Here is a 23,325-nt window from a genome sequence, read left to right on the forward strand (position 1 = left end):
GCCGACGCCTGCAAAATTAGCGGCGGGAACCGAGACCCGGTCTGAGTCGGTGCAACTCTCCGCAGTCTAGGGTTGTCAAGCTCCGTGACAAGAAAAACTACACTCCCCACAACCCCTTGCGCCTCCGGCTTGCTGCGGTTGCTTACGGCCAATCGGGAGAGGCAGCTGTGGCGGGGGCCGAGGAGGGACATTTTAAAAGGGCCGGAGATTGCGGGCGTCAGTGGCCATGGCGGATACAGCGACTACAGCATCGGCGGCGGCGGCTAGTGCCGCTAACGCCTCGACCGATGCACCGCCTTTCCAGCTGGGCAAACCCCGCTTCCAGCAGGTGAGGACCGGGCTGTGGCTTGAGGGTCGGTGGGCAGCATAGGGAGGGCGAGCAAACTCCTCTCCAAAATCCTCTTTAGCCCTAGGGTCTCCGACCCGCGGCCACCAGGGAGCCTGCAGCTACTGCCTGGGGGAACCTCGGCCACAGTCGCCTTTTTCCCATTGGTCAGCGGGGTGGGCGAGGGCTCCCACCTTGGCTCCCTATTGGCCATCGGCGCCGTCACTCCCCATCCGCCCGTGCCCTCCCGTCCTTCCTGCCCGAGGCTCTCTGTGATTGGCCACTGCCCGCCGCGGCCCGGGATCCGAGCTCCCGGGTCTGAGCCGCTTCTGCAGGGTCTCTTGGGCAGGGCAGCCGTCCGCTTCAGGCGGAAAGTTCGAGTCCGGCCCTGGGTGAGAAGTTGGTGTGGCCGAGATGCCTTCTAACTTATTCCCCAGGTGGTGACCGACAGACATTCTTTCCGAGCTGCCCGCGGAGCCTCTGGGCAGCATCCGTGCCCCGCGGCCCCGCTCCCAGCCCTCCACCCCAATCAGGGTCCGCGGTGGGGATGGGTGAGGGCCGCGAGCCGAGGGGTACCCGCCGCCCGGCGACCCCTCTCCCCTCCGGCGGGGGATTCACTGACGTAGCGAGTCGGCCGGCTGGTGCCCTGCCGGAGATGGAGCGAGGACGTTCGGGGAGAGCCGGGGTGCGGAGGAAACGCTGTGTCATCCCAGGGGACCGCCGGCCGCTCGGAGGGTCCGCTTCCCCGGGAGCCTGCCCCAACCCCCTACCCCGCTGCGACCTCCACGGAGCGCTCTTCTCTGTCCGACCCGATATGGTTCTTCGGGGCACTGTGACAGTAGTCCTTTTCCTTCGGAACCCCAGACAGGGCGTCTCTAACTCGCCCTCGGCCCAGGAGACGGGGATAGGGTCCGCAGCCGGGACGTGCGGCCCGGGCTGGAGGCTGGGAAGGGCCGTTCCCACGCCGCATTCCCGGGTCCCCGCTGCCTCCAGCGATGAGGAAATGGACTTGGTTAGGAAAAGGGGCAAAGAGACTCAGCTGAAGTGAACCAGGCTTGCCGGGGGTGGGGGGCAGTGGAGGCGGACGGAAAGAAGTTTGCAGGAAGAAAGGAAATTGTACAAAGGTCGGTGCAGTGGTTGATTGGTTGGTTGTTTTCATGATGGTGGGAGAGGGACTCGTTCCAGCAAAGTGGTGCACTGAGCTTTGCTGATATTAAGGAGTTGCGCTTATGAGCCTTTTGAGAAAATGTCCCCACTGTTTTTAAACAGGACTTTAATTCCTTTAAAAAATAAACCATCTCAGCATGTAGGTATCTGAGGCGAGACTGGTGTCATCCTGTCAGTGCAGGGTGCCACCTGGAACTGCCTGTCAGGGGTTCCTCTGCCTGGACTTGAGTGACACTTCATTAGCTGACCCCCTTCTCCGCCCTCCACACACATTCTGTTGTACTAGTCCTTCAAGACTCAGGCTGGCCTCCTCCCCTAAACACTTCCTCCCTTCTTCCCCTTACCCCCTGGTGGGCCCAGGTCTCAGACTCCCTCCTGCCTGCCTCTTTGGCCACCGCAAGTGGGATCCTCAAAGGTCAGCCTTTACAACAGTCTGCCCTGTGGTTCTCTGTGTGATTACTTGGTCTCCTCGACACTTGTGAACACCTTTTGAGAGGAGGGGCTGATCTTGCTCTTCCCTTGTCTCCATCCTACCCTGAGGTGGGGCTTGGCACATAGTAATGTGCTGAGTAAAGATTTGTGGGTTCATTTTTTCCCAGTACCTGTCCTGGGACATTCAGTCACACAACAGATATTTGAGAACCTCCTAGTGGCTTTAATGACTGAGCCCTTTGCTGTGATCACCGCTGGAGCCATAAATGCACATTTGAGGCTACTGTTCAGGCAGCCATTGCTGGTACCTCTTTTTGGCACCACTCCTGAGGGCAGCTAGTGTTTGTTGTATTTGCTTTTGAAGCACCTCTCCCCAAGCATAGTGACCTGCATAAAGCACAGTGAGTGTGATATTCATTCATGTTAAGGAACTTCCCTTTCCTCCAGATCTGCTCCTCCACACGATTCCCTGGTTGTGCAAGCAGCCCACCCTGCCGCCCAGATGACTCTCAAGAAACTGGGAGTCACCTGTATACTTGCCTTCCTCTCCTTCACCCTCTAAATGCAACCAGAGGCCCAGGGTTCTCATCTCAGATAGCTCTCAAATCCACTTATCTCCACTGCTGGAATCCTAGACTGAGCCCCCATCATCTATCTCCTGAGCCACTGCAGAAGCCTCCTAACAGGGCTCCCTACTTGCTCTCTGGCCCCCTTCCAATCCCTTCCTTTTCCGCATGGCAGAGTCCCAACAATGCAGGTCTGATCAGGTGACGCCCCACCCTCTCGCCCAACACATATGTTCTTAAACACCTTCCGGTGGCTTCCCCTGCTTCTGAGATAAAGACCTCTGTTTGGAAGGCCCCAAAGGCCTGCATAGCCCACCCCTGCCGGCCTCTTCTTGCTCCAGTGGAAACCCCACGCATCCCCTTGAATCCTGCCTCCCACCACACTGGCTACTTTCAGCCCCTTGAACCCTGAATGGTTCATAATCCAGGGCTCAGTCCCAGAGCCCAATCCAGGGACACCACTCTCAACCCCCAACCAGTATCACTGCTTTCTGCAAGACTAGGCAGGATCTTTCCTTACTCCCTGGAGTCCCCCCAGAACCCTTCTTCCTTTCATTCCTCAAGGATCCCTCTGTGAAGAGGGTAGGGGGACGAGGGCCACTGAGCAGTGTCAGAGGGTGGAGAAAGATAGCTTGCCTCGATGGGCTTTGGTCTGTTACCGTCTTTCTCCCCATAAGATGATAATGCTAGCCAAGCATCGTTCTAACCTTTTTGTGCATTGACCTATTTGATTTTCATAACGACCGTGTGAGACAGGTACAGTTATCCCATGTATTATAGGTGAGAAGACCGGCACACAAACAGATTCAGTTACTTCCTAGGCAGTCGGGCTCCAGAGTCTACGTTTGTCTGTTTATTGTCAACTTTTTTTATTATGCAGGCTTTCAAACACGCAAAAGTGGAGGCAATTGACAATGAACTCCTGTGCACCCGTCACTCAGTTTCAACAGTTGCCAGTGTGAGGCCCACCTCATTTCACCTATATGCCCCCACCCCAACCAATGAATTATTTTAAAGCAAAGCCCATTATTTCATTGTATGTGCTGTAGGTATCTCTCAAAAGTAAAGACTTTTTTGGTTAGCTTTTCTAAATAAACTTTAAATTTTTTGAAATAATTTTGTGTGTACAGAAGTCAAGTAGCAGAATTCCTGTATAACCTTCACCCAAGTTTCCCCTAATGTCATCATCTCAGATTACCACGGTACATTTGTTAGAACTAAGAAACCAACATTGGAACATTACTATTAACTACACTCCAGACTTTGTTGGATTTCACTATCTTTTACACTAATGTTATCTTTCTGTTCCAGGATCCCACATTCCATTTGGTCGTCATGTTTCCTCAGTCTCCCCTCGGATCTATGACAGTTTCTCAGACTTACGTTGTGTTTGATGACCTTGACAGTTCTGAGAAGTACTGGTCAGATATTTTATAGAAGGTCCCTCAACTTGGGTTTGTCTAGTGTCTTTCTCATGGTTAGATGGTTATGGGTTTTAGGGGGAGAATGTCACAGAGGTGAAGTGCCTTCTTTTTCACATGGTATCAGAGGGTTTTTTGATTAGTTTTAACATAACCATCATACCACTAACACACCTAAAATAATTATTTCTTAATATCATCAAACCAGTCATTATTTGTCTTAGTCTGTTTGGGGTGCTGTAACCAAATACCACAGATTGGGTAGCATATAAACAACAGAAATTTGTTTTTCACAGTTCTCGAAGCTGGAAGTCCAAGATCAAGGCACTGACAGATCCACTGTCTGATGAGAGTCAGCTTTCTTTTTCATAGATAACATCTTCTAGCTGTAATCTCCCATGGCAGAAGGGAGGAGGGATCTTTCCGGGGTCTCTTTTTATAAGGGCACTAGTCCTAATCATTAGGGTAACCTCATCACTTCCCAAAGACCCCAATTCCTAAAACAGTCACCTTGGAGGTTAGGATTTCAACATATGACTTTGGGGGTGGGGTGGGGACAAGCATTCAGTCCATTGCACTATTCACATTTCCCTGATTGTCACATCATTTTAAAAATAATTGATTTGTTTCATTCAGGATCCCACAAGGCCCACACATCATATTTGACTGATAGGTTCCTTTCATCTCTTCTGATCTATTGGTTCTTCCCTCTTTCTTTCTTTCTATTTGTTGAAGAAACTGCGTTGTTTGTCCTGTACAATTTCCCTATTCTGAATGTGACTGAAGGTATCTCTGTGGTATAAGTTAAGATGTTCCTCTGTCCCCTGTTGTTCCTGTAAACTTCAAGTCCATACTTTTTTTTTTTTTTTTTTTTTTTGCGGTATGCGGGCCTCTCACTGTTGTGGCCTCTCCCGTTGCGGAGCACAGGCTCCGGATGCGCAGGCTCAGCGGCCACGGCTCACGGGCCCAGCCGCTCCGCGGCATGTGGGATCCTCCTGGACCAGGGCACAAACCCGCGTCCCCTGCATTGGCGGGCGGACTCTCCCACTTCGCCACCAGGGAAACCCTTAAGTCCATACTTTTAACCACTGCCCCATATTGCCAGGTGAAGGGAAGATGGCAGGAGTGCCTGGGGGAGCTCTGTGAACTGACTGCTCCCTTTCCTCCTCCTTTTCTGCTCATTTCCTTTCCTGAACCCACTCTTTTCTTCCTTCAGTCCTGACATCGTTTTTGGCAATTTGGGGCCCCAGGACAGGAAAGAAACACACATGATTCTTCCCATTTGTGATTCAGTCTATCCAGAAATAAGTTTGCTTTATTTATTTATTTTTTAAACTTCCTTGTTTCTTCTGAAGTCTCACTTATCTGCTATGACGACTGGGGGTATGGGTGTGCTGTGTGTGTCCTGGGTCCAAAATCCACCAAGGCCTACGGTAGCAGAGCAGGTGGGTTGCATAGGGCTCCCTCTGGGGTCCAGGGAGCTTGTGGGCAGGAAAACGCACTCTTCACTTCAAGATGGAGAGGTTTGTGTGGGCTGAGAGTCAGGAGGCAATGGGGAAGCTTCTCATATAGTTTGCCTGAAATAAGTTCTAAAGTGAAAATGCCTGGCAGGTAGTTATACATTTACGTTCTATAGGCTAGAGAGTGACTGTTTCCCAGGGTTGGTCCTGCGGCTTGTTTGTGCTGTGGACACGGTCAACACCTTCCAGTCCAGTGGCTCTCAACCCCTGCTGCACAGTAATCACCTGGGCAGGTTTCTAAACAGACACCGATGCCTGGAGCCCACACCAGGCCAATAGCATTCGAATCCCTGGGTGTACAGCCTGGATTTTAGAAAACCCAGGTGATTCAGTGTGTAGCCTGGTTGAACACTACTGAGCTGGTCCAGCCTTTCCGCCTTTGGGCTGCAGGTTCAGTGATTTAGAGGTCTGGGTGCAGGCGGGCTGTTAGTTTCTTCTCAGGCCTTTGCCCACAGCTGCTGCTCCCGAGGCAGCTCTCTGGCTCTGCTCTCCTGGGCCAGGCCCTAGAGTTAGGAAGGCAGCAGGCCTCGAGCCCCTGCTGAGAATTAGCTGACTCACCTTTCTTGTGAAGGGAAACGGAAGGAATTACTTGGCTGACTCATTTTTCCAGTGAAGCAAAAGGGAAGGAAAGGGGCTTCCCTGGTGGTGCAGTGGTTGAGAGTCCGCCTGCCGATGCAGGGGACACGGGTTCGTGCCCTGGTCCAGGAAGATCCCACATGCCGCGGAGCAGCTGGGCCCGTGAGCCATGGCCGCTGGGCCTGCGCGTCCGGAGCCTGTGCTCCGCAACGGGAGAGGCCAAAGCAGTGAGAGGCCCGCGTACCGCAATAAATAAATAAATAAATAAACTTTAAAAAAAAAGGAAGGAAAGACATCCACTGATTATCTGATGGGGTAAAAGTGGGGTCTGAATTTTGGAGGGCAAAAAAAGTCATACATATTAAACTATTGAGAAAGTAATAAAAACTAATTAGGCCGAGAAGATAGAAACCTTCCCTGCTGTGTCCTACATCAGGCTGGGAGGACAGACACATAAAGGCAGCTATAAAGAAGAGTGCTTCTGACTAGGGCCTGCTCAGCCCTGAGGTATCCCAGCCACCTCCTTCTTTGGGGAGCCACTCTTTCATACTCACTGAGAAATCACATTCTCCAAGGTCATAGATTGCCAGAAACTTTGCTGTTTAAAATGTATCAGTAGTGTCGACTTAGAAAAAAACAAACACAACGTTGATTCTTTTGTTCTAGTTCTGTGAAAAATGCCACTGGTAGTTTGATAGGGATTACATTGAATCTGTAGATTGCTTTGGGTAGTAGAGTCATTTTCACAGTGTTGATTCTTCCAATCCAAGAACATGGTATATCTCTCCATATATTTGTATCATCTTTAATTTCTTTCATCAGTGTCTTATAATTTTCTGCATACAGGTCTTTTGTCTCCTTAGGTAGGTTTATTCCTAGATATTTTATTCTTTTTGTTGCAGTGGTAAATGGGAGTGTTTTCTTAATTTCACTTTCAGATTTTTCATCATTAGTGTATAGGAATGCCAGAGATTTCTGTGCATTAATTTTGTATCCTGCTACTTTACCAAATTCATTGATTAGCTCTAGTAGTTTTCTGGTAACATCTTTAGGATTCTCTATGTAGAGTATCATGTCATCTGCAAACAGTGACAGCTTTATTTCTTTTCCGATTTGGATTCCTTTTATTTCCTTTTCTTCTCTGATTGCTGTGGCTAAAACTTCCAAAACTATGAGACACAGACCTACTAGAGAATGGACTTGAGGATATGGGGAGGGGGAAGGGTAAGCTGTGACAAAGTGAGAGAGTGGCATAGACATATATACACTACCAAACGTAAAATAGATAGCTAGTGGGAAGCGGCCGCATAGCACGGGGAGATCAGCTCCGTGCTTTGTGACCACCTAGAGGGGTGGGATAGGGAGGGTGGGAGGGAGGGAGACACAAGAGGGAAGAGATATGGGAACATATGTTTATGTATAACTGATTCACTTTGTTATAAAGCAGAAACTAACACACCATTGTAAAGCAATTATACTCCAATAAAGATGTAAAAGACAAAAACAAAAACAAACAAAAGCCCCCCACAAAAACACAGAACATAAGAACTGTGAGTTGAGTTTATTTAGTGTCTTACTGAGGACTATAGTCTGGAAGACACCCTCTCACAGAGCTCTGAGAAACTGCTCTGAAGAGGTAAAGGGGGAGGTCAGCATGTATATGATTTTGGCGAAGGGTACTTGTAATCAAGCACACATCTCAGGAGAAGGTTGCTGCCACGCATGAGGAACAGATATCTCAGTTAATGGTTTTAGTGCTTTTCTAAGTATGGGAAGATGCAAGAATCCATGTTCATAAAAGATTTGTCCTGAAAATATTTAACTCTGAAGGCCTGTTCTGCCAATTTTCCCAGAGCACAGAGAGCCTCCTTCCTGATCTCTGCCCTGAACTCTGCCCTGAACTCCTTTCAGGGTGTCTTGAAGGTTAGAGACTGCAGTGGCTAATGGCTCAATCCTTGTAGAACCAGGTGACATTAGGAATGACACATCCCCCTTTTGATTGGTGGGCCTATGGCACTTTGACTCAGAGAATCAACGCAAGTGCAGAGCTTCAAATAAGGAGCTTTAACTTTATAGTTTTCAAAAAAAAAAAAACAACCCTATGTCTACTTCTCAGTCCAGACCTATGTGGACCCCCTTCCCCACAGCCCTGTTTGCTTCCAGCCTGTTAATGTACTGCTTCATTTAAATTTTACTCTACCTTTCCCCAGAATTCTGCACTAACTCAATTTTTTCCCTTTGTTTGACAAAATGCCTTATAGTTCCTCTACTTTGTGGCCTCCCTCATTGCAGTGAGTCAGTAAGCCTGACTTTTTCCCAGGGTCGTGGGGGAGGTTAGTCTGATTGGGTTAGGACATGTATGCCTAGCATTTCCAACTCAGAACCCCTTTCTTGAATCTCAGGCCTATATGTTTAAGTGTTTGTTGAGAGGTTACATCTGGAAGGCCCTTTAAGTATCACAAGTTTACGTGGCCAATCCAGAACTGTTATCTTCCTCTCCACTAAATCAGTATGCTTCTTGCTTTCCTTATCCTGGTTAATAAGCATTAGTGTCTGACTAGAGATCTAGGCATTACCATGACTGTGTTATTCCTCATTCCCCTAGTCAGTTAACCTTGCTCTACTCCCAGGACCTAGCACAGTCTTAGGCACACAGTAGGTCTTCAATAGCTATTTGGTGAATGACTGAAAAAACCACAGGGGCCTGGTGTAGTTTCTGACCCGAGCCTGCATACCTTTGAGCTCTTGCTGATACCCTTCTCTGCTAGGTAAACTCATCCATCCACTCATCCCAGCTCCTCTGGGAAGCTTCCTGACTCACTAGGGAGGAATAAACTGTGTCTCCTGTGCCCATAATGATGCCTCATTTAGGCAGGGATCACAGTGTTGGTTTTTTTTGTTTGTTTGTTAGTTTTTTTAGAAGATGTTGAGGGTAGGAGTTTATTAATTAATTAATTTATTTTTGCTGTGTTGCATCTTCGTTTCTGTGCGAGGGCTTTCTCTAGTTGTGGCAAGCGGGGGCCATTCTTCATCGCGGTGTGCGGGCCTCACTATGGCGGCCTCTCGTTGCGGAGCACAGGCTCCAGACGCGCAGGCTCAGTAGTTGTGGCTCACGGGCCTAGTTGCTCCGCGGCATGTGGGATCCTCCCAGACCAGGGCTCGAACCCATGTCCCCTGCATTGGCAGGCAGATTCTCAACCACTGCGCCACCAGGGAAGCCCTAGGGATCACAGTGTTTTATAGTTATCTGTTTACTTGTTTGTCTCTCTTGATGGTCTCGGCTCCTTGCGGGCTTGTTCGTCGTGGTGTTCCCTCAGCTAGTTCAGTATGGGTTTGTAGGTATCAATGGAGCAGAATGTTTTACTTAGGACTCTCTCCCAGTGGCAGTGGTGGAGAGTAATACGAGAGGGCTAGCAGGGCCGGGACAGGATGAAGGCAGTGACAGACCACAGGGCAAGTCCGAGGCTGGATGTTTGCACTGGATCATCTTCAAGAAGCTGCTTCCCTCAGGCCGTTCTCCTTCAGGCCCTCACCTCTGCCCCTGCTGATCCTCTTCCCTCCTTGGGCTGCTAACTGCCATACTCTTGTCCCTTTCAAATCCTACCCTCCCTTCAAAGCTCAGCTGGGCCTCCATCACTCCAGGAAGCCTCCAGGGCATTGGCTGTTCACCGGCCCACTCATTCATTCCTGTGGCCAGTGTGTTTGTGGAGCCTCTTCTAGGTGTGTAACACAAGACCAGGAGCCAAGGAAGATAATACAGAAAGAATATCCAATAGCCCACATCCTTCAGGAGCTTATAATCGAGTAATAGACCAGTTTGTATTTTAATTTAAATATATATTTAAAAAATAGAATATTATTTATATTATACATAATACTGATTTTTTTTTCATTTTAGAAGCAATATAAAAGATATGGAAATAAAAATCCTATTACAGAGAGGCGACCTCTGTTAACATTTTAATATATTTTCATCTAGCTTTTTAAATAATATGATTTTGAAATCCTAATTTTGAAACAGTTTCAGTCTTACAGAAAAGTTGCAAGAAGAATACAGAGAAATTCCATATACCCTTTGCTTAGATCCACTAGTTTTTAACATTTTGTCACATTTCCTTTATTATTCTTTGTCTACAGATGATCATAAAGTCCAGAAACATAGCAAATATACATGTTACCAAGAACATCTTCAATCTGTAAACAGAATAATAATGCCTACATTTCCAGATTTTATTACCACCCTGTATATTTACACGTTATTTATTTTAATATTTATTTATTTTGGCTGCACTGAGTCTTAGTTGCAGCACGTGGGATCTTTAGTTGCGGCATGTGGACTTCTTAGTTGTGACGTGCATGTGGGAACTAGTTCCCTGACCAGGGATGGAACCTGGGCCCCCTGCATTGGGAGCGCAGAGTCTTATCCACTGGACCACCAGGGAAGTTCCTATACATGTTATTTTTTCTCAACCATTTGAAAGTAGATTATATTCATTTATCCCTTAATACTTCAGTGTATCCTTAAGAACAAGGACATTCTCTTACATCTCTTAGTCTGTTTGGGCTGTTATAATAAAAATACCATAGACTGGGTGCCTTATAAACAACAGAAATTAATTTCTCCCAGTTCTGAAGTCTGGGAAGTCCATGACTAAGGCACTGGCAGATTCAGTATCTGGTGAGGGCGTGATTCCTGGTCATAGACAGCTCACTGTGCTCTTACTTGGTGGAAGGGGCAAAGGATTTCTCTGGAGTCAATATAACAGCATTAATGCCATTCATGAGGGCTCCCAAAGGCCTCATCTCCAAATACCATCACCTAGGGACTTAGGATTTAACATATGAGTTTTTTTTTTTAAGGGAACTTTATTTTTATTTATTTATTTTTGGCTGCATTGGGTCTTCGTTGCTGTGCAGGCTTTTCTCTAGTTGCAGCTAGCGGGCGCTACTCTTCATTGCGGTGCGTGAGCTTTTCATTGCTGTGGCTTTTCTTGTTGAGGAACACGGGCTCTAGGCATGTGGGCTTCAGTAGTTGTGGCACAAGAGCTCAGTAGTTGTGGCTCACGGGCTCTAGAGTGCAGGCTCAGTAGTTGTGGTACACAGGCTTTGTTGCTCCAAGGCATGTGGGATCTTCCTGGACCAGGGCTCAAACCCATGTCCCCTGCCTTGGCAGGTGGATTTTTAACCACTGTGCCACCAGGGAAGCCCTAACATATGAATTTTGAGGGGACGCTAATATTCAGTCTGTAGCAATAACCACAGTACAGTTATTCAGGAAATTTAATTTGAGTACACTACTTTTATTAATCTATAATCCTATTCCAATTTCGTCAGTTTTCTCAGCAATGTCCTTGAGCGCATTTCCCCCTCTAGTCCAGGATTCAGTTGAAAATCATGCATTGCATTCAGTTGTCTTGTCTCTTTAGTTTCCTTTAATGTGGGGGCAGTTCTTTAGTCTTTCTTTGTCTTTACGACATTGACATATTTGGTGGACAAGGCCAGTTATTTTATGGAATGCTCCTCAGTTTGGGTTTGTCTGATGTTTTCACACGATTAGACTCAGTCCCTTCAGAATACTATGTGAGCACTATTGGGAACCTCTCAGAGGCACACAACGTCTATGTGCCTCTTGCTGGTCCTCTGAACATGCCCCATCATTTCGGGGTGTGGCACTTCATTACTTTCTAGCACAACAATATGTGCCAGTCTCATCGTGTACCTTCCCTGCCCCAACCCTGGAATCAGCCACTTCTCTAAGGAACCCTGGTTTATTCTAGTGGATGTCATCCCGTCTCTTTGCTATCCATTTAATATCCATCTAGCTCTATTTATCTCCTGTCTATTAGGTTGGAATCATGCATTTTACATGCATTTCACAAATCATAAGCAGTTTTGCATGTCATAAACATTGTCTGAAAACATGATTTTAAAGGGCTGTGTAGTGTTCGATCATGTACACGGATCGTCATTTTAACAATCTGCCTTTATAAATAATGCAGCAGTGAGTGTCCTCAGCATATACCCCTGACCACACCTCTGAACGTCTCTGATTGAGCATCATGTATAAATCGGGAAATAGCTTAGGCCATTTGAGTTATAAGAGGTTAGAGAAGCAACTGTTTTAGTTAGGAATGGTGTGGAAGCTTGATGCGTCTGTGAAAGGCTGGGGGTGGAAAGGCTGCTCCGTGCAGGGGGTGCCATGGTGAGCAGAGAGATGAAGGTGGCATGGGGCCTGGTGTGTGCGGGGGACCTTTTGGTGACCCGGGTCCTTCTGTGGTCTTTATTGGGAAGCGGAAGGAGCGGAAATCGGCTGCAGGGTCTGGTGCCCCAGTGAGAAGGGAAAAGAGTGTGGAGGCTTCTTCCTCCACCGAGCGGAGGATGAGCCTGGAGAGCTGTGGGGCTCCAGGGAGGATTTGGGACACAGCCTGAGTGTAGTGAGGCATGAACCCCCGGCGTTTGCAGCTTTCCCCTTTGTCCCCTAGCTCGGTGCCCTCTCTCCTCCCCTTGAGCTTGGCTTTGCCAAGCTGGCCCTGTCCTGAGGGCAGAAGGCCCAGCAGCAGCGTTGCTTGGTTTCTTTTCATTGTGCTCTAATGCCTGTGGCCTGTTTAGCACAAAGCCCTCCTTTTCCAAGGCCCCTGCTCTGGGGCAAGGATAGGGGAGCTGGCCCCTTGTCCTGGGCCTCACAGCAGCAATGGGGCTATGGGGGAAGGAAGGCCTGAGGGCTGCGAGCTGGGCACCACTGTGTTTGAGTTCCACCTGTGGGGAGCTTTCCCTGGGGGGCAGTGCCTGTGCTGGACTTTGGGGAGGGACCCTACCTCACTCGAAGGTCCTAAGTAAAGCAGAGAGGCTGTGCTGGGCAGGAGAGACTGGGAGAGGGCTGGGCACCTCCCCTCCAGTCTGCATGCTCAGTGGTGCCTGGGAGCTGCTGAAAGGCTTGGCGTAGATCTCAGGGCATTGGGAGCAGAATGGGAGGCACGTGGAAGAGACATTGGGACAGTCACTGAGTGTCTTAATGGTTTTTCTGAGTTGACTTTAGAAAACCCTCAGACCTGGGAAAGCTGCCCTCAGGTCACTGAGAAGCAAGGCCTCATTGGTGTTCCTGACCTGCTTGGGGAGTCCTGGGGACTGTGGGACACTGGCAGTAAGGATGAGCTGTGGGTAGTGTTCCCCATTGTCTGGAGGACGGAGTACAGAAACTCATCCAGTCTCCTCTCCCACCCCTTCTCCAGACATCCTTCTACGGTCGCTTCAGGCACTTCTTGGACATCATCGACCCTCGCACACTCTTTGTCACTGAGGTGAGTCATGGCTGTCACTCTCGATGGAGACCCCTTGGCCTTTATACCTTGTGACTTTGGAAGGTCCATAGGTCATCTGTGTGTTTGCCTTATACACATTATCTCATTTCATCTGAATCTCACCACATTCCTTCAAGGTAGATATATGTCATTATTATTATTTCAAACTTCAATAAAATTATTACCAAGTACATGGATTATATTACAAAAGTTCATGCAGTTCAGATGCATTTAAGTAGAACAGAAAAGGATCCTTCATACCCTCTCCCTACACAGTTCCCTCCTCGGATAGGTAAGGATGAGTATAAGGTATAGTTTACCTTTTATGTGTGAACCATCCTATGAGTTTTGACAAACATATTGAGTCGTGTCCACACCATGATGAAGATGTAGAACGCATCTGTCACCCTAGCACATTCCTCATGCCCGTTTATAATCCATCTCCCACACCCCATGCTGAGCCCCTGGCAACCATTCATCTGTTTTCTGTCCCTGCTGTTTTGCTGTTTCTAGAATGTCATATAAGTGAAATCCTACAGTATGTAGTCTTGTGTGTCTGGCTTCTTTCCCTTAGCGTGGTGCTTTTGAGATTCATCTATGTTGTTGCATGTATCAGTACTTCATCCCTCCTGACCACTGAGCAGCATTCCATTGAGAGGAGGTTCCAGAATTTGTTTATCCATCCACTTGCTGATGAACACCTGGGCTGCTCCCATTTTCTGATTAGTATCAATAAAGTTGCTCTGAGCATTCTTTGTGTGGACGTATGCTTTCATTTCTCTTGTGTGAATAACTAGGACTCGGATTGCTGGCTCATACGGTAAGTGTGGTAAGTAAATGTTTAACTCCGTAGGAAACTGCCAAACTGTCATTTAAAAATTGCTGTACATTTTACATTCTCATCTACAGTGTTCTAGTTGCTCCACCAGTCCTTGATACTATCAAATTTAAACGTATTGTCAGATTTATTTGAGCCATCCCAAGAAGTGTGTCTTTATATCCTTTGTATTGTATTTACAGATGTGTACAGGAATGCATACACATGTAAAGCAGCACATATTTATTAAGCATTTTCTGTGAGCAAGGCAGTGTCCTAAGCACTTTACATGTAGAAGCGCGTCAGATTAACTCAAAGCAACCCTATGAGGTAGATTCTATTCTAAGTTCCATTTTACAGATGAGGAAACAGACAGACAGAAGTTAAGTCTCATGCACATGGTGCTGGCCAGTGATGGAGCCAGGGTATGAACGCAGGTATGCTTGTCTCCAGAACCCTTTGTGTTCCTGTTCAGGTAACTCAAGTTTAGGGAACCCCCCCCTAAGATCACTCAGCTGGAAGAAGGCCCACATACCCTGAGGCAAGTCATTGAGCCTCTGAGTTATAGCCCCCTGAGTAGACAGCACATCTCTGCTCATCTTCTCTGTGCTGGGCATTGGCTTGCTTCAACTCTTGGAGGGAAAAAAAGCACACGGCCTGCTAGGTACCTGGACCTAGAACCATTCCCATTGTTCCTGGGAGAGCAGCCCAGTAATAGGCAATGTGGGAATTACCCTGATACGTGATTTCCTCCTGTATCTCAGGAAGGATGAAGGACTCAAGTATTTAACTGGCTGACCTTACCTCTGGATGTACTGCCTCTTAAGGGCAAGGCTGTTGTACTTCTGGGCCCTGTCTAGATTCTCCTAAGGAGTAATCAAAGTGATTCCATAAAAATTTGGAAGAGCACCCAACTAGAGAAACTACTTACCTAGCCTAGGTTATGTGTCTTTCTTGAAAGCTCCCAAATGGTGCACAGCTAGAGTTGCAACACAAATCCCGACATAAATGCCAGCTGCTTGATGGAGGAGGCAGTAAAGGCCAGTGCTTATTAAGGGTGGACTTCGAGGCATGTTGAGAGATGGTGGAGGGAGCCTTGGGAGGTCCGGAGGTTCTTCAGGGCTCCCCTGATTAACAGAAGCAGGCAGGGACTTTGGGGATGGATGGGCAGCTGCAGAGCAGCACGCCGCCTGCGCTGTTCACAGGCACCTCTCCAGTCCACCCTTCTCTCATTCCCAGACCATTTCATTTTACTGCTCTCTTCCTGTACCACATTTTTATCTTCAACTCTTGCATTTTGAAAGGTCCCAGCATTCTTGTATATCACTAAACCATCTTTTCCCTATTTCCCCATCGGTAAATTTAAAAATCTCATACATTTTTTTTTTTTTTACTATTAATTGAAATGTCAAGGAAACTTAACTATTTACTGACTAGGAAATAACCAGTGCAACAGAAATTTTAGAATAGTTTTCAAATTTCACATGTTTCTTCCCCTTATCAAAGATTCTGATAGGCTTCCTGGAAAGAACTAGACCTCTCCCTCCTGCATCCCAGCTGGGAACTGTTTCCAATACTACTTGCTGGCCTTTTGGAAATTTTCTGCCCACAGAAGATCTTCTAGGCCCTAAAAAATCTGGAAGGGCCATGAGTGGGCCCTTCATGCCCTCCCTGGTTCTAGTCGAGGCAGGTTGCTTAGCAAAGCCACTTGCATGGAAACAATGAGAAATTAGAGGCACCAAGAGGAAAGAATCTCTTACCTGAGCCCCTCCCCCCAAAACTATGGTGCTACCAGGAGGGCCAGTTCCCCCTTCTGCTGGGCTCAGTCCACAGACCATGGCTTATGTCTTCAAAGCACTGTTTCTCTCCCAGGGCCCTTGGCTGGTGTCCTGGGAGGGAGCGTGGGGTGGTGGCTGCCCAGGGGGAGGAGATCTAGACAGGCCTGTTCATCTGTGAGGATGGGAGGAGAGTGGAGAAGGTGAGGAGGTGGCTCTGGAAGCCAGAGTGTCCTGAGGTGGAAAGATCCTGGGCAGCTTGAGCCTTCTGGTGACCCGGTTCTGAGGGGCATTAGTTGAGTCAATGGATAGACTCATCTTGAGAGAGTTTTGCAGCTACTTGTTTGCAATTTATAACAGGCCAAGCTTTAAAAAGATTCCAACCCTTGTATGTGTAATGAGGTGGAGCAAGTTTTATTCACCATAATTTCTCTTAGGAAGAAGGCTGTCATTGTTCTAAGAATGTCTTGAGCAAGGCTTCAGAAAGGGGGGAGGTTGGCCTGCTTGACAGAGGAGGAAGAATTGTGCTTTTTGATCCTCCCAAAGAGAGGAGAGAGAAGGAACAAGAGGGAAAAACAGTGGGAAGGAGAGCGAGTAACCACGATGAACTGGAAGGCTAGTGTCTGTGGGCCCTTTTGAGATTGTTCATACATGCTTGTGAAAGTTGCTGTCCGCTCCACCATCATTCCTGTGATATTGTCATAAAATCTGCCTGGTTTCTAAAGTCCAGCAAGAGTAAATTCTTTGGAGGGATCTTGAGGGGCTGTGGGTCTACTGCCAGGGTGCCGTGTGTGCAGGATTGGGCCTGAGGAAGGAAACCACCGGGACCTGGCAGAAGCCCTAGCTTTGTCCTTCCACATAGGTCATGGAATTAGATTTAGATCCCTAAGGGCAAGGCTATACCAGCTGACATCTAAGTTACTTTAAATTATGAACTGAAGATGAAAGGGGTTTGCTATTCTGAATTCAATAATTATTTGAGAGAATGAATGGTTGGCAGATTATCATTCTGAAGGGCATAGAAAACCAACTGAAACAGTGTTAATAACACCAACTCATTATTAGTACTCGTGTAGTAATCTGAAACTATTTTGGGTGTATTGTAGGACAGAATAAATCGTTATACTGATGTTGGGAACCAGGGTTCTCACCATGGGAGTAGGGAGATACAAATATGGAGTAGGGGAAAAGACAAAAACTATGTGATGTTGTATTTGAATTGGAGGTATCAATATGAACTTATGATTTACACACACACACACACATACACACACACACTTACATTTATATTTCTCAACTTCCTGGCTGTGTTCACTGAAAGGTCCAGGATACCCCAGTAACAATGAACGCACTTAGCACTCAGATCTTGGTTTCTAAATACCATTACTTACAAAAAGGACCCAGGGCTTCTTGGAGAGATGGCCAAATCCACACCCAAGGCAAAGAGACTTGCTGCAGAAAGTAAGAAATTGTTCATAGGCTGATGGAGACACAGGAACAGGAAGTGGCTGCATCCCACTAGCCACATTTGGGACAATTCGAACATTAAGAAAAAGAAAAACAATGGATTATAATACATTGAATAATAATAATAAGAATCCATGAGTCCATAGTAAAACTAAAACTGTGAAAGAGGGAAGCTCATATTCACAGAAGAATGTCAGCTAATAAATGTAGAAGGAAATAAGCATTGGGTAATCCTCAACAAAATAACTGATTTTGACAAGGATCATTAATGGATGCTATTTTCATAGAGTAAAAGTTGTTGGGAAACAGGATATTCTTATGCTTTCAGGTAAGTATCACCTCCAAATATTATTTAGCAATTACTAAGGGGAAAAGGTACCTTTACAGTGGAGAGCTTGGAGGACACCCCTTTAACCAGGTTACGAGGCAGCATCACTAACCATGAAAACAGCTGATATGGTGGGCCTCTTGATGTGATGTGGGTAGTAATCTCTAAATATTAAAGTCTAAAGAAGAAAATAAAAACTGCTCATCATCTCACCTGCAAGAAATAATCACAATTAACATTCTGGTATATGTATATGTACAAAATTAGGATGGTTTGTATAATGTGTATATAGATATAGATATATATGTATCTATATCTCACTCTATCTCTGTACAGACAGTCCCCAACTTAAGATGGACTTTATGATGGTATGAAAGCGATACACATTCAGTAGAAATCATACTTCGAATTGTGAATTTTGATCATATCCTGGGCTAGTGGGTACAATACTCTCTCATGTTGTTGGGCCATGGAAGCCACAGGTCCCAGTCAGCCACGTGATCACGAGGCGAAACCACCGATACACTTAGAACCATTCTGTACCCACACAACCATTGTTTTTCACTTTTATTACAGTATTCAATGAATTGCATGAGATAGTCAACATTTCATTATAAAATAGCCTCTGTGTCAGATGATTTTTCCCAACTGTAGGCTAATGTAAGTGTTCTGAGCATGTGTAAGGTAGGCCAGGCTAAGCTATGATGTTCGGTGGGCTAGATGTATTAAATGCTTTTTCAACTTCAGATATGATATTTTCGGGAATTCCCTCGTGGTCCAGTGGTTAGGACTCCGTGCTTCCACTGCAGGGGGCACAGGTTCGAGATGATATTTTCACTTATAGTAGATTTCTCGGGATGAACCCCATCATGAGTCAGGGAAGATCTGTGTGTGTATTATGTATATATATGTATACATACATATATATATATTTAAAATCATATGTGATATAGGTATACATGATACATATTGTTTTTTTCCATGTAGCATATCATGAGCATTTTTCCTTGTCATCAAATGTTGTTTCAAAATGTGTTTAATAACTGTATAGTAATCCATCATGTGGCTGTTCTCTAACTTAATCATTTTCTCAATTGACCATTTGGGTAGTTTCAAGTCTTTTGCCATCATAAATAATATTGCAATAAATATCCTTTGTACGTAAATCTCCTCATATTTCTCTTTACTTCCTTTGGATAAATTCCTGAAAGTAGAATTTCTGAATAAAAGGCATTTTAAGGCTTTTGATATATATTACCAAATTGCCGTGTAAATTGTACCAACCTGTACCAAGATTATATCAGTTAAGCTCTCAGTAGCAGTAAGTAAGGATGTCCACTTAAATGCATTCTAGACAGCATCAGATAGTCTAATTTTAAAAATTTTAATGGAATTTTTAATTTAAAAATTTCCAAATGTCAGTACCCTTATACACTTCAGGTTTTTGCCCATCTGTATCCGTTTTTGGCATACTTATTACATTGAACACAGACTTTTTATTTGCTTTTATCATCAGTTTCCAGGCCTTTATAATTTTGGGAAATCATGTCTTATAGTATAAATAACCATCCCTGTTAGACTTTTAGGTCTAACAGGTAGGTTGTTTCCTACCATTTTTGCTTTCCTGCAAAAAATAGTCTCTGGCAAATCATTTTTCATTTCTGCTAAATTTAATTTTTAGAAAAAAATTCCCAAGAGTAGGGTATCCAGGCTGGAGACCATGATTGTTTTTATAGTTCTTGGGGTAGCTGGACAGATTTATTTTCTAAAGGTCTGTACCACCTGTCACGCTGCCAGAATTATATGGGTTTACCTCACATCGGTGTCCTGAAGGTGATCAGAGGTCTGCCACAGGGAAACAGAGCTCTCCCCATGTGTCCCTGGTTTCCCCTTCCCTTGGGCCTCCCAGAGGGTAGCTCATGGTTGGCGTGAGCCAAGAACCAATCTCAGCACAGATAACCCCGTGGGTCCCCGGACCGCTGGGAGGGAAGATGAGAGAAGGGCTTGAGACTCTGCCTGCACAGAAATTATTAGCTTTGGCCCCCAAATCCCACTGCTTGGGAGCCACAAAGAAATGGTTTAAGCTGTGGTTGCAGACAAGGTAAGCACGCCCGGCCCTGCCCTTGTCAGGTGCAAGACTGGCCCAGGTGAGAGCAATCAAATACTCAGTGATCAGGGCAGGACGGGAGGTAATCTGCAGGCCCCGCCCCCCCGCCCCCAATGCCAATTCATTCTCCCCGACCATTGACACTCCCCTTCCTTCCTTCCTCCTTCCCTCCCCCCACCCTTTTTTTTTTTTTAAAGTTCTGCAAGCTTTGAGACTCCCAAACTTCTGACTGCTTGAGATGCCCATGTTTCAATTGCACCACTTTGGCTAAACATGCTCTGCAATTTCTCTGTGTGCAATTTCTCCTTCCCTTTCTTATCTGGGGTGCCTGGCCCCAGTAGGCATCAGCTTTTCAGGATGCAGGCGTTGCTGTGGTTTCTCTGGGAGACCACCCCTCTTAGTTACCGACTGTCATGAGGACAGGAGGCTCTTCTGTGTTCATGTCTCATAGAAATGGCCCAGAGCTGGGATTGAGAGGGGACTTGGTGTTCCTAGGTGCCACCCACCCACTCTGTGACCCTGGGTGCCAAAATGCCCTTCCCGCTCGGGCCCCAAATGTCTCAGAGAAAGGAATGCCTACGTGGTTCTGTAATATTCACACACAGGGGTATTCTCACTCACATCCTGTGTGAACTGGGCATGCATGGCCTCTTGGAATCCCAGGATTCTGTAAAACCAGCATCATCATTGAGGGACTCTGGCCTGCTGCTTTGGAACCTGGATCCCTAACCCTGACCATACCCTTCACTTCTCCCCCCCAGCAGTCTCAGTCATTCATTTTTGTTAAATGCTCATTATGTGTGGCCCTGTGTTGGTGATGGGCTGGGGTAGGTGTGTCCTGCAGTTCTGCAAAGATACCTAAAACCAGTCCCTTGCTCCCTGCACCTTGCAGTCTCTGACAGATAACATGCGCACATGCTGGTAAGTGGTCGGGGACCTCAGAGAGGTACAAACCAAATGCTCTCTGGCTGTTCAGAGGATGGAGAGAACATTTCTGGAAGATTCCTGGAGAAGGTGGCCCTGAGCCTTGAAGGATGGTTGGGGATGGGGATGGGTGGTGGTGGGAACAGTGTGGGCAAGATCAGGAGGTGGGAACCTGCAGGTACCACCTGGGGAGTGGGTGGGTCCTTTATCAGAAGTGGGGGTGAAATGTTTCTGAGTGTTCCTCACATCCTGACCAGGTGCTGTCACTCCCATCCTATATTTTAACATATTAAATATTATAATAAATATTTAAATCATTTTGACATCCTCCCTAGACAAGCATGGATTATACTCAGTCTGCATTTAGCTTGGGCATGGGCTACAGGGTACCCCCTTCCCTCAAAAAAAGATTAGCTTTGCTTCTGATGACTGTCCTCATCTTTCTTTTTTGTGCCTTTCCTTCCTGTGTCCCACCATCCCCATTCCTGTCCGGTAGGGTCCCCTGCCTCTCTGCCACCACCCTAACACTCCATGCCTGCCCTTTTGCTTCCTTCTTCCCCTCAGGGCCTTGGGGTGGGACCTCTGTTCGAATTCTCTGCCCTGAAACAGACCTCCCAGGTGCCTGTTTCCTGAGGGAGTTTCCGGAGACCATGCCCCATCAAATACACGTGCTGTGACACTTTCTGGCAGTCTGGTGATGGAGTCTGGGAAGCAACATTGGGCCATCCCTCCCCCAGCCCAGGGCTCCAGAGAAGGGCCTGCAGCCTAGTCTCCAAGCCAGCTGGGCCCCTCACCATCTTTGCATTGAGGGCCTAGCTGCCTGTTTGTTCCTGGTTGAAAAGACCTCCTACGAAGTTCACCCTGCCATTGACCCCCAGCTTTCCCCATCCCTCTCAAGCATCACAATGCACTGGGGTGGGAGGAGGGTTTAAAGCAAACCTATCCCTCAAGTCTCCCTGAAAACCATCCCCTTCTCTGCTGTGAGGAGTCCAGCTCCCAGGACAGCCAGCCCTCAGGGACCTCTCAAGACAAGTGGCCTGGGGCCTTGCCTGTCCCACAGAGAGGCTAGGAGCCCCGACCCCTCAGCCTCTGACCTGGGGGGCCAAGCTGAGGCTTAGCAAGGCCCAGAGGCGGAAAAGCACGTTGTAGCTTTCCCCAGTCCTGCATTCTCAGACTTGTCCTGAGAAACTTTGGATTTGGTTCTTTCTCAGTGCATGCCAAGATCAGGGCTCTTTGGAACTTACTCCTGAGACAAGAGGCCTCCCTTTGATGACCATGTCAAATGAGATGGAATCTGGCCAGGTTCTTAGAGGAACTCAGGAGAATCCCTGGAGTGGGAAAATAATGAGAAAGCGGGGCCATTCACCATTCAGGGTGGAAAGTAGAGCATTCATTGTCGGGGCAGAGGCCGAGGCTGGGAGGAAGCAGGCTTGCGGTGGGGAGCTGGCCGCATCACTAGGAAGTTTTGGGGGGTTGCAGGGACAGCAAGGGTCTGACTAAACTCTGGGCTCGAATACTAAACCGCTCACTTTCTGTGTGACCTTAAGCAAGTTAAAACCAACAATCAACATGAAAAACAAATGTATTAAGTCTAGAAGGAAAATCATCACTTTGCAAGTGGTATGTTTACAGGTGATTAAAAATTTTTTGTGTGCTTTCAATTTTTCTGCCATTTTCTCTAAACAGCATGGATTACTGGTATAACTGGCAAAACAAAAACAAAAAATACAAAGCTATCTGTACTTTGGAAACAAACAGATTCTGGGAAAGGACTCTGGAATTCAGGGATTGATATGCATATATTTGAAAGGGGAGAGGCAGTGCTTTCTAGCAGTCAGGCTACACCCAAGTGAGACAGTTTCCTGGCCCCCTGACAGCCCGGCTGGCTTGTCGGTACAGGAGGTGGCTGTTCATTTCCCATCCTATGTGACCACTGTCAGCCTGCTCAGCAAATGCCCCACGGGGTGCCCTCCCTGGGGCTGCATGCTGCCTTTAGGCCAGGGGCTTCTGTTGAGGTCTCTCTGTACTCCCGTCCTTAGCCAGGTTTGTCCCTTCGTCAAAGGGGAACACGGTGGCTTCCCTGGGTTTCTTCCCCCACGATGAGCATCCCTGTTGCCTGGGTTCCTCATCTGACCTTGACATAGGCTGCCTTCTCTCACTGTTGTCACTGTTTATTGTTGATTTTTTGAGGTATAACATACATACAGGAAAATGCTCAAATCTTAAGTGTATGGCCTAATGGATTTTGACATATGTTTATACCATGTAACCACCAGTCAGATCAAGACCTTGAACATTTCCATTATTCCAGAGGGTTCCCTCATGCCCTTTCCAAGTCAGTACCACCACCACCCCACCCTGCCCCAAGGTAACACTGTAATGACCTCTACCACCATAGGTGCATTTTGCCTGTTTTTGAATTTTATATATACATTATTTATTTATTTATTTATTTAGGCTGCTCTGGGTCTTAGTTGCGGCACGTGGGATCTTCATAGTGGCATGTTTAGTTGCGGCATGCAAGATCTTTAGTTGCGTTGAGGCATGCGTGTGGGATCTAGTTCACCAACCAGGGATCGAACCCTGGCCCCCTGCACTGGGA

General features: G+C 47.0%; 1 protein-coding gene across 4 annotated transcripts in view; it reads left to right on the forward strand.

The window, feature by feature from the left end:
• The first annotated feature begins 226 nt into the window (after positions 1-226).
• SFXN5 (sideroflexin 5) overlaps positions 227-23,325 on the forward strand; it is a 113,710-nt gene continuing 90,611 nt past the window's right edge. For 3 of the 4 annotated variants that reach the window (XM_065890915.1, XM_065890917.1, XM_065890918.1), the window contains exons 1-2: positions 227-328; positions 13,237-13,305. In XM_065890915.1, coding sequence (XP_065746987.1) covers positions 227-328; positions 13,237-13,305 — 171 coding nt within the window. The remainder of the gene's footprint in view (positions 329-13,236; positions 13,306-23,325) is intronic. The other variant, XM_065890916.1, reaches the window with a different exon arrangement.

Source organism: Phocoena phocoena, chromosome 14, assembly GCF_963924675.1.
Source record: "Phocoena phocoena chromosome 14, mPhoPho1.1, whole genome shotgun sequence".
Taxonomy (NCBI): Eukaryota; Metazoa; Chordata; class Mammalia; order Artiodactyla; family Phocoenidae; genus Phocoena; species Phocoena phocoena.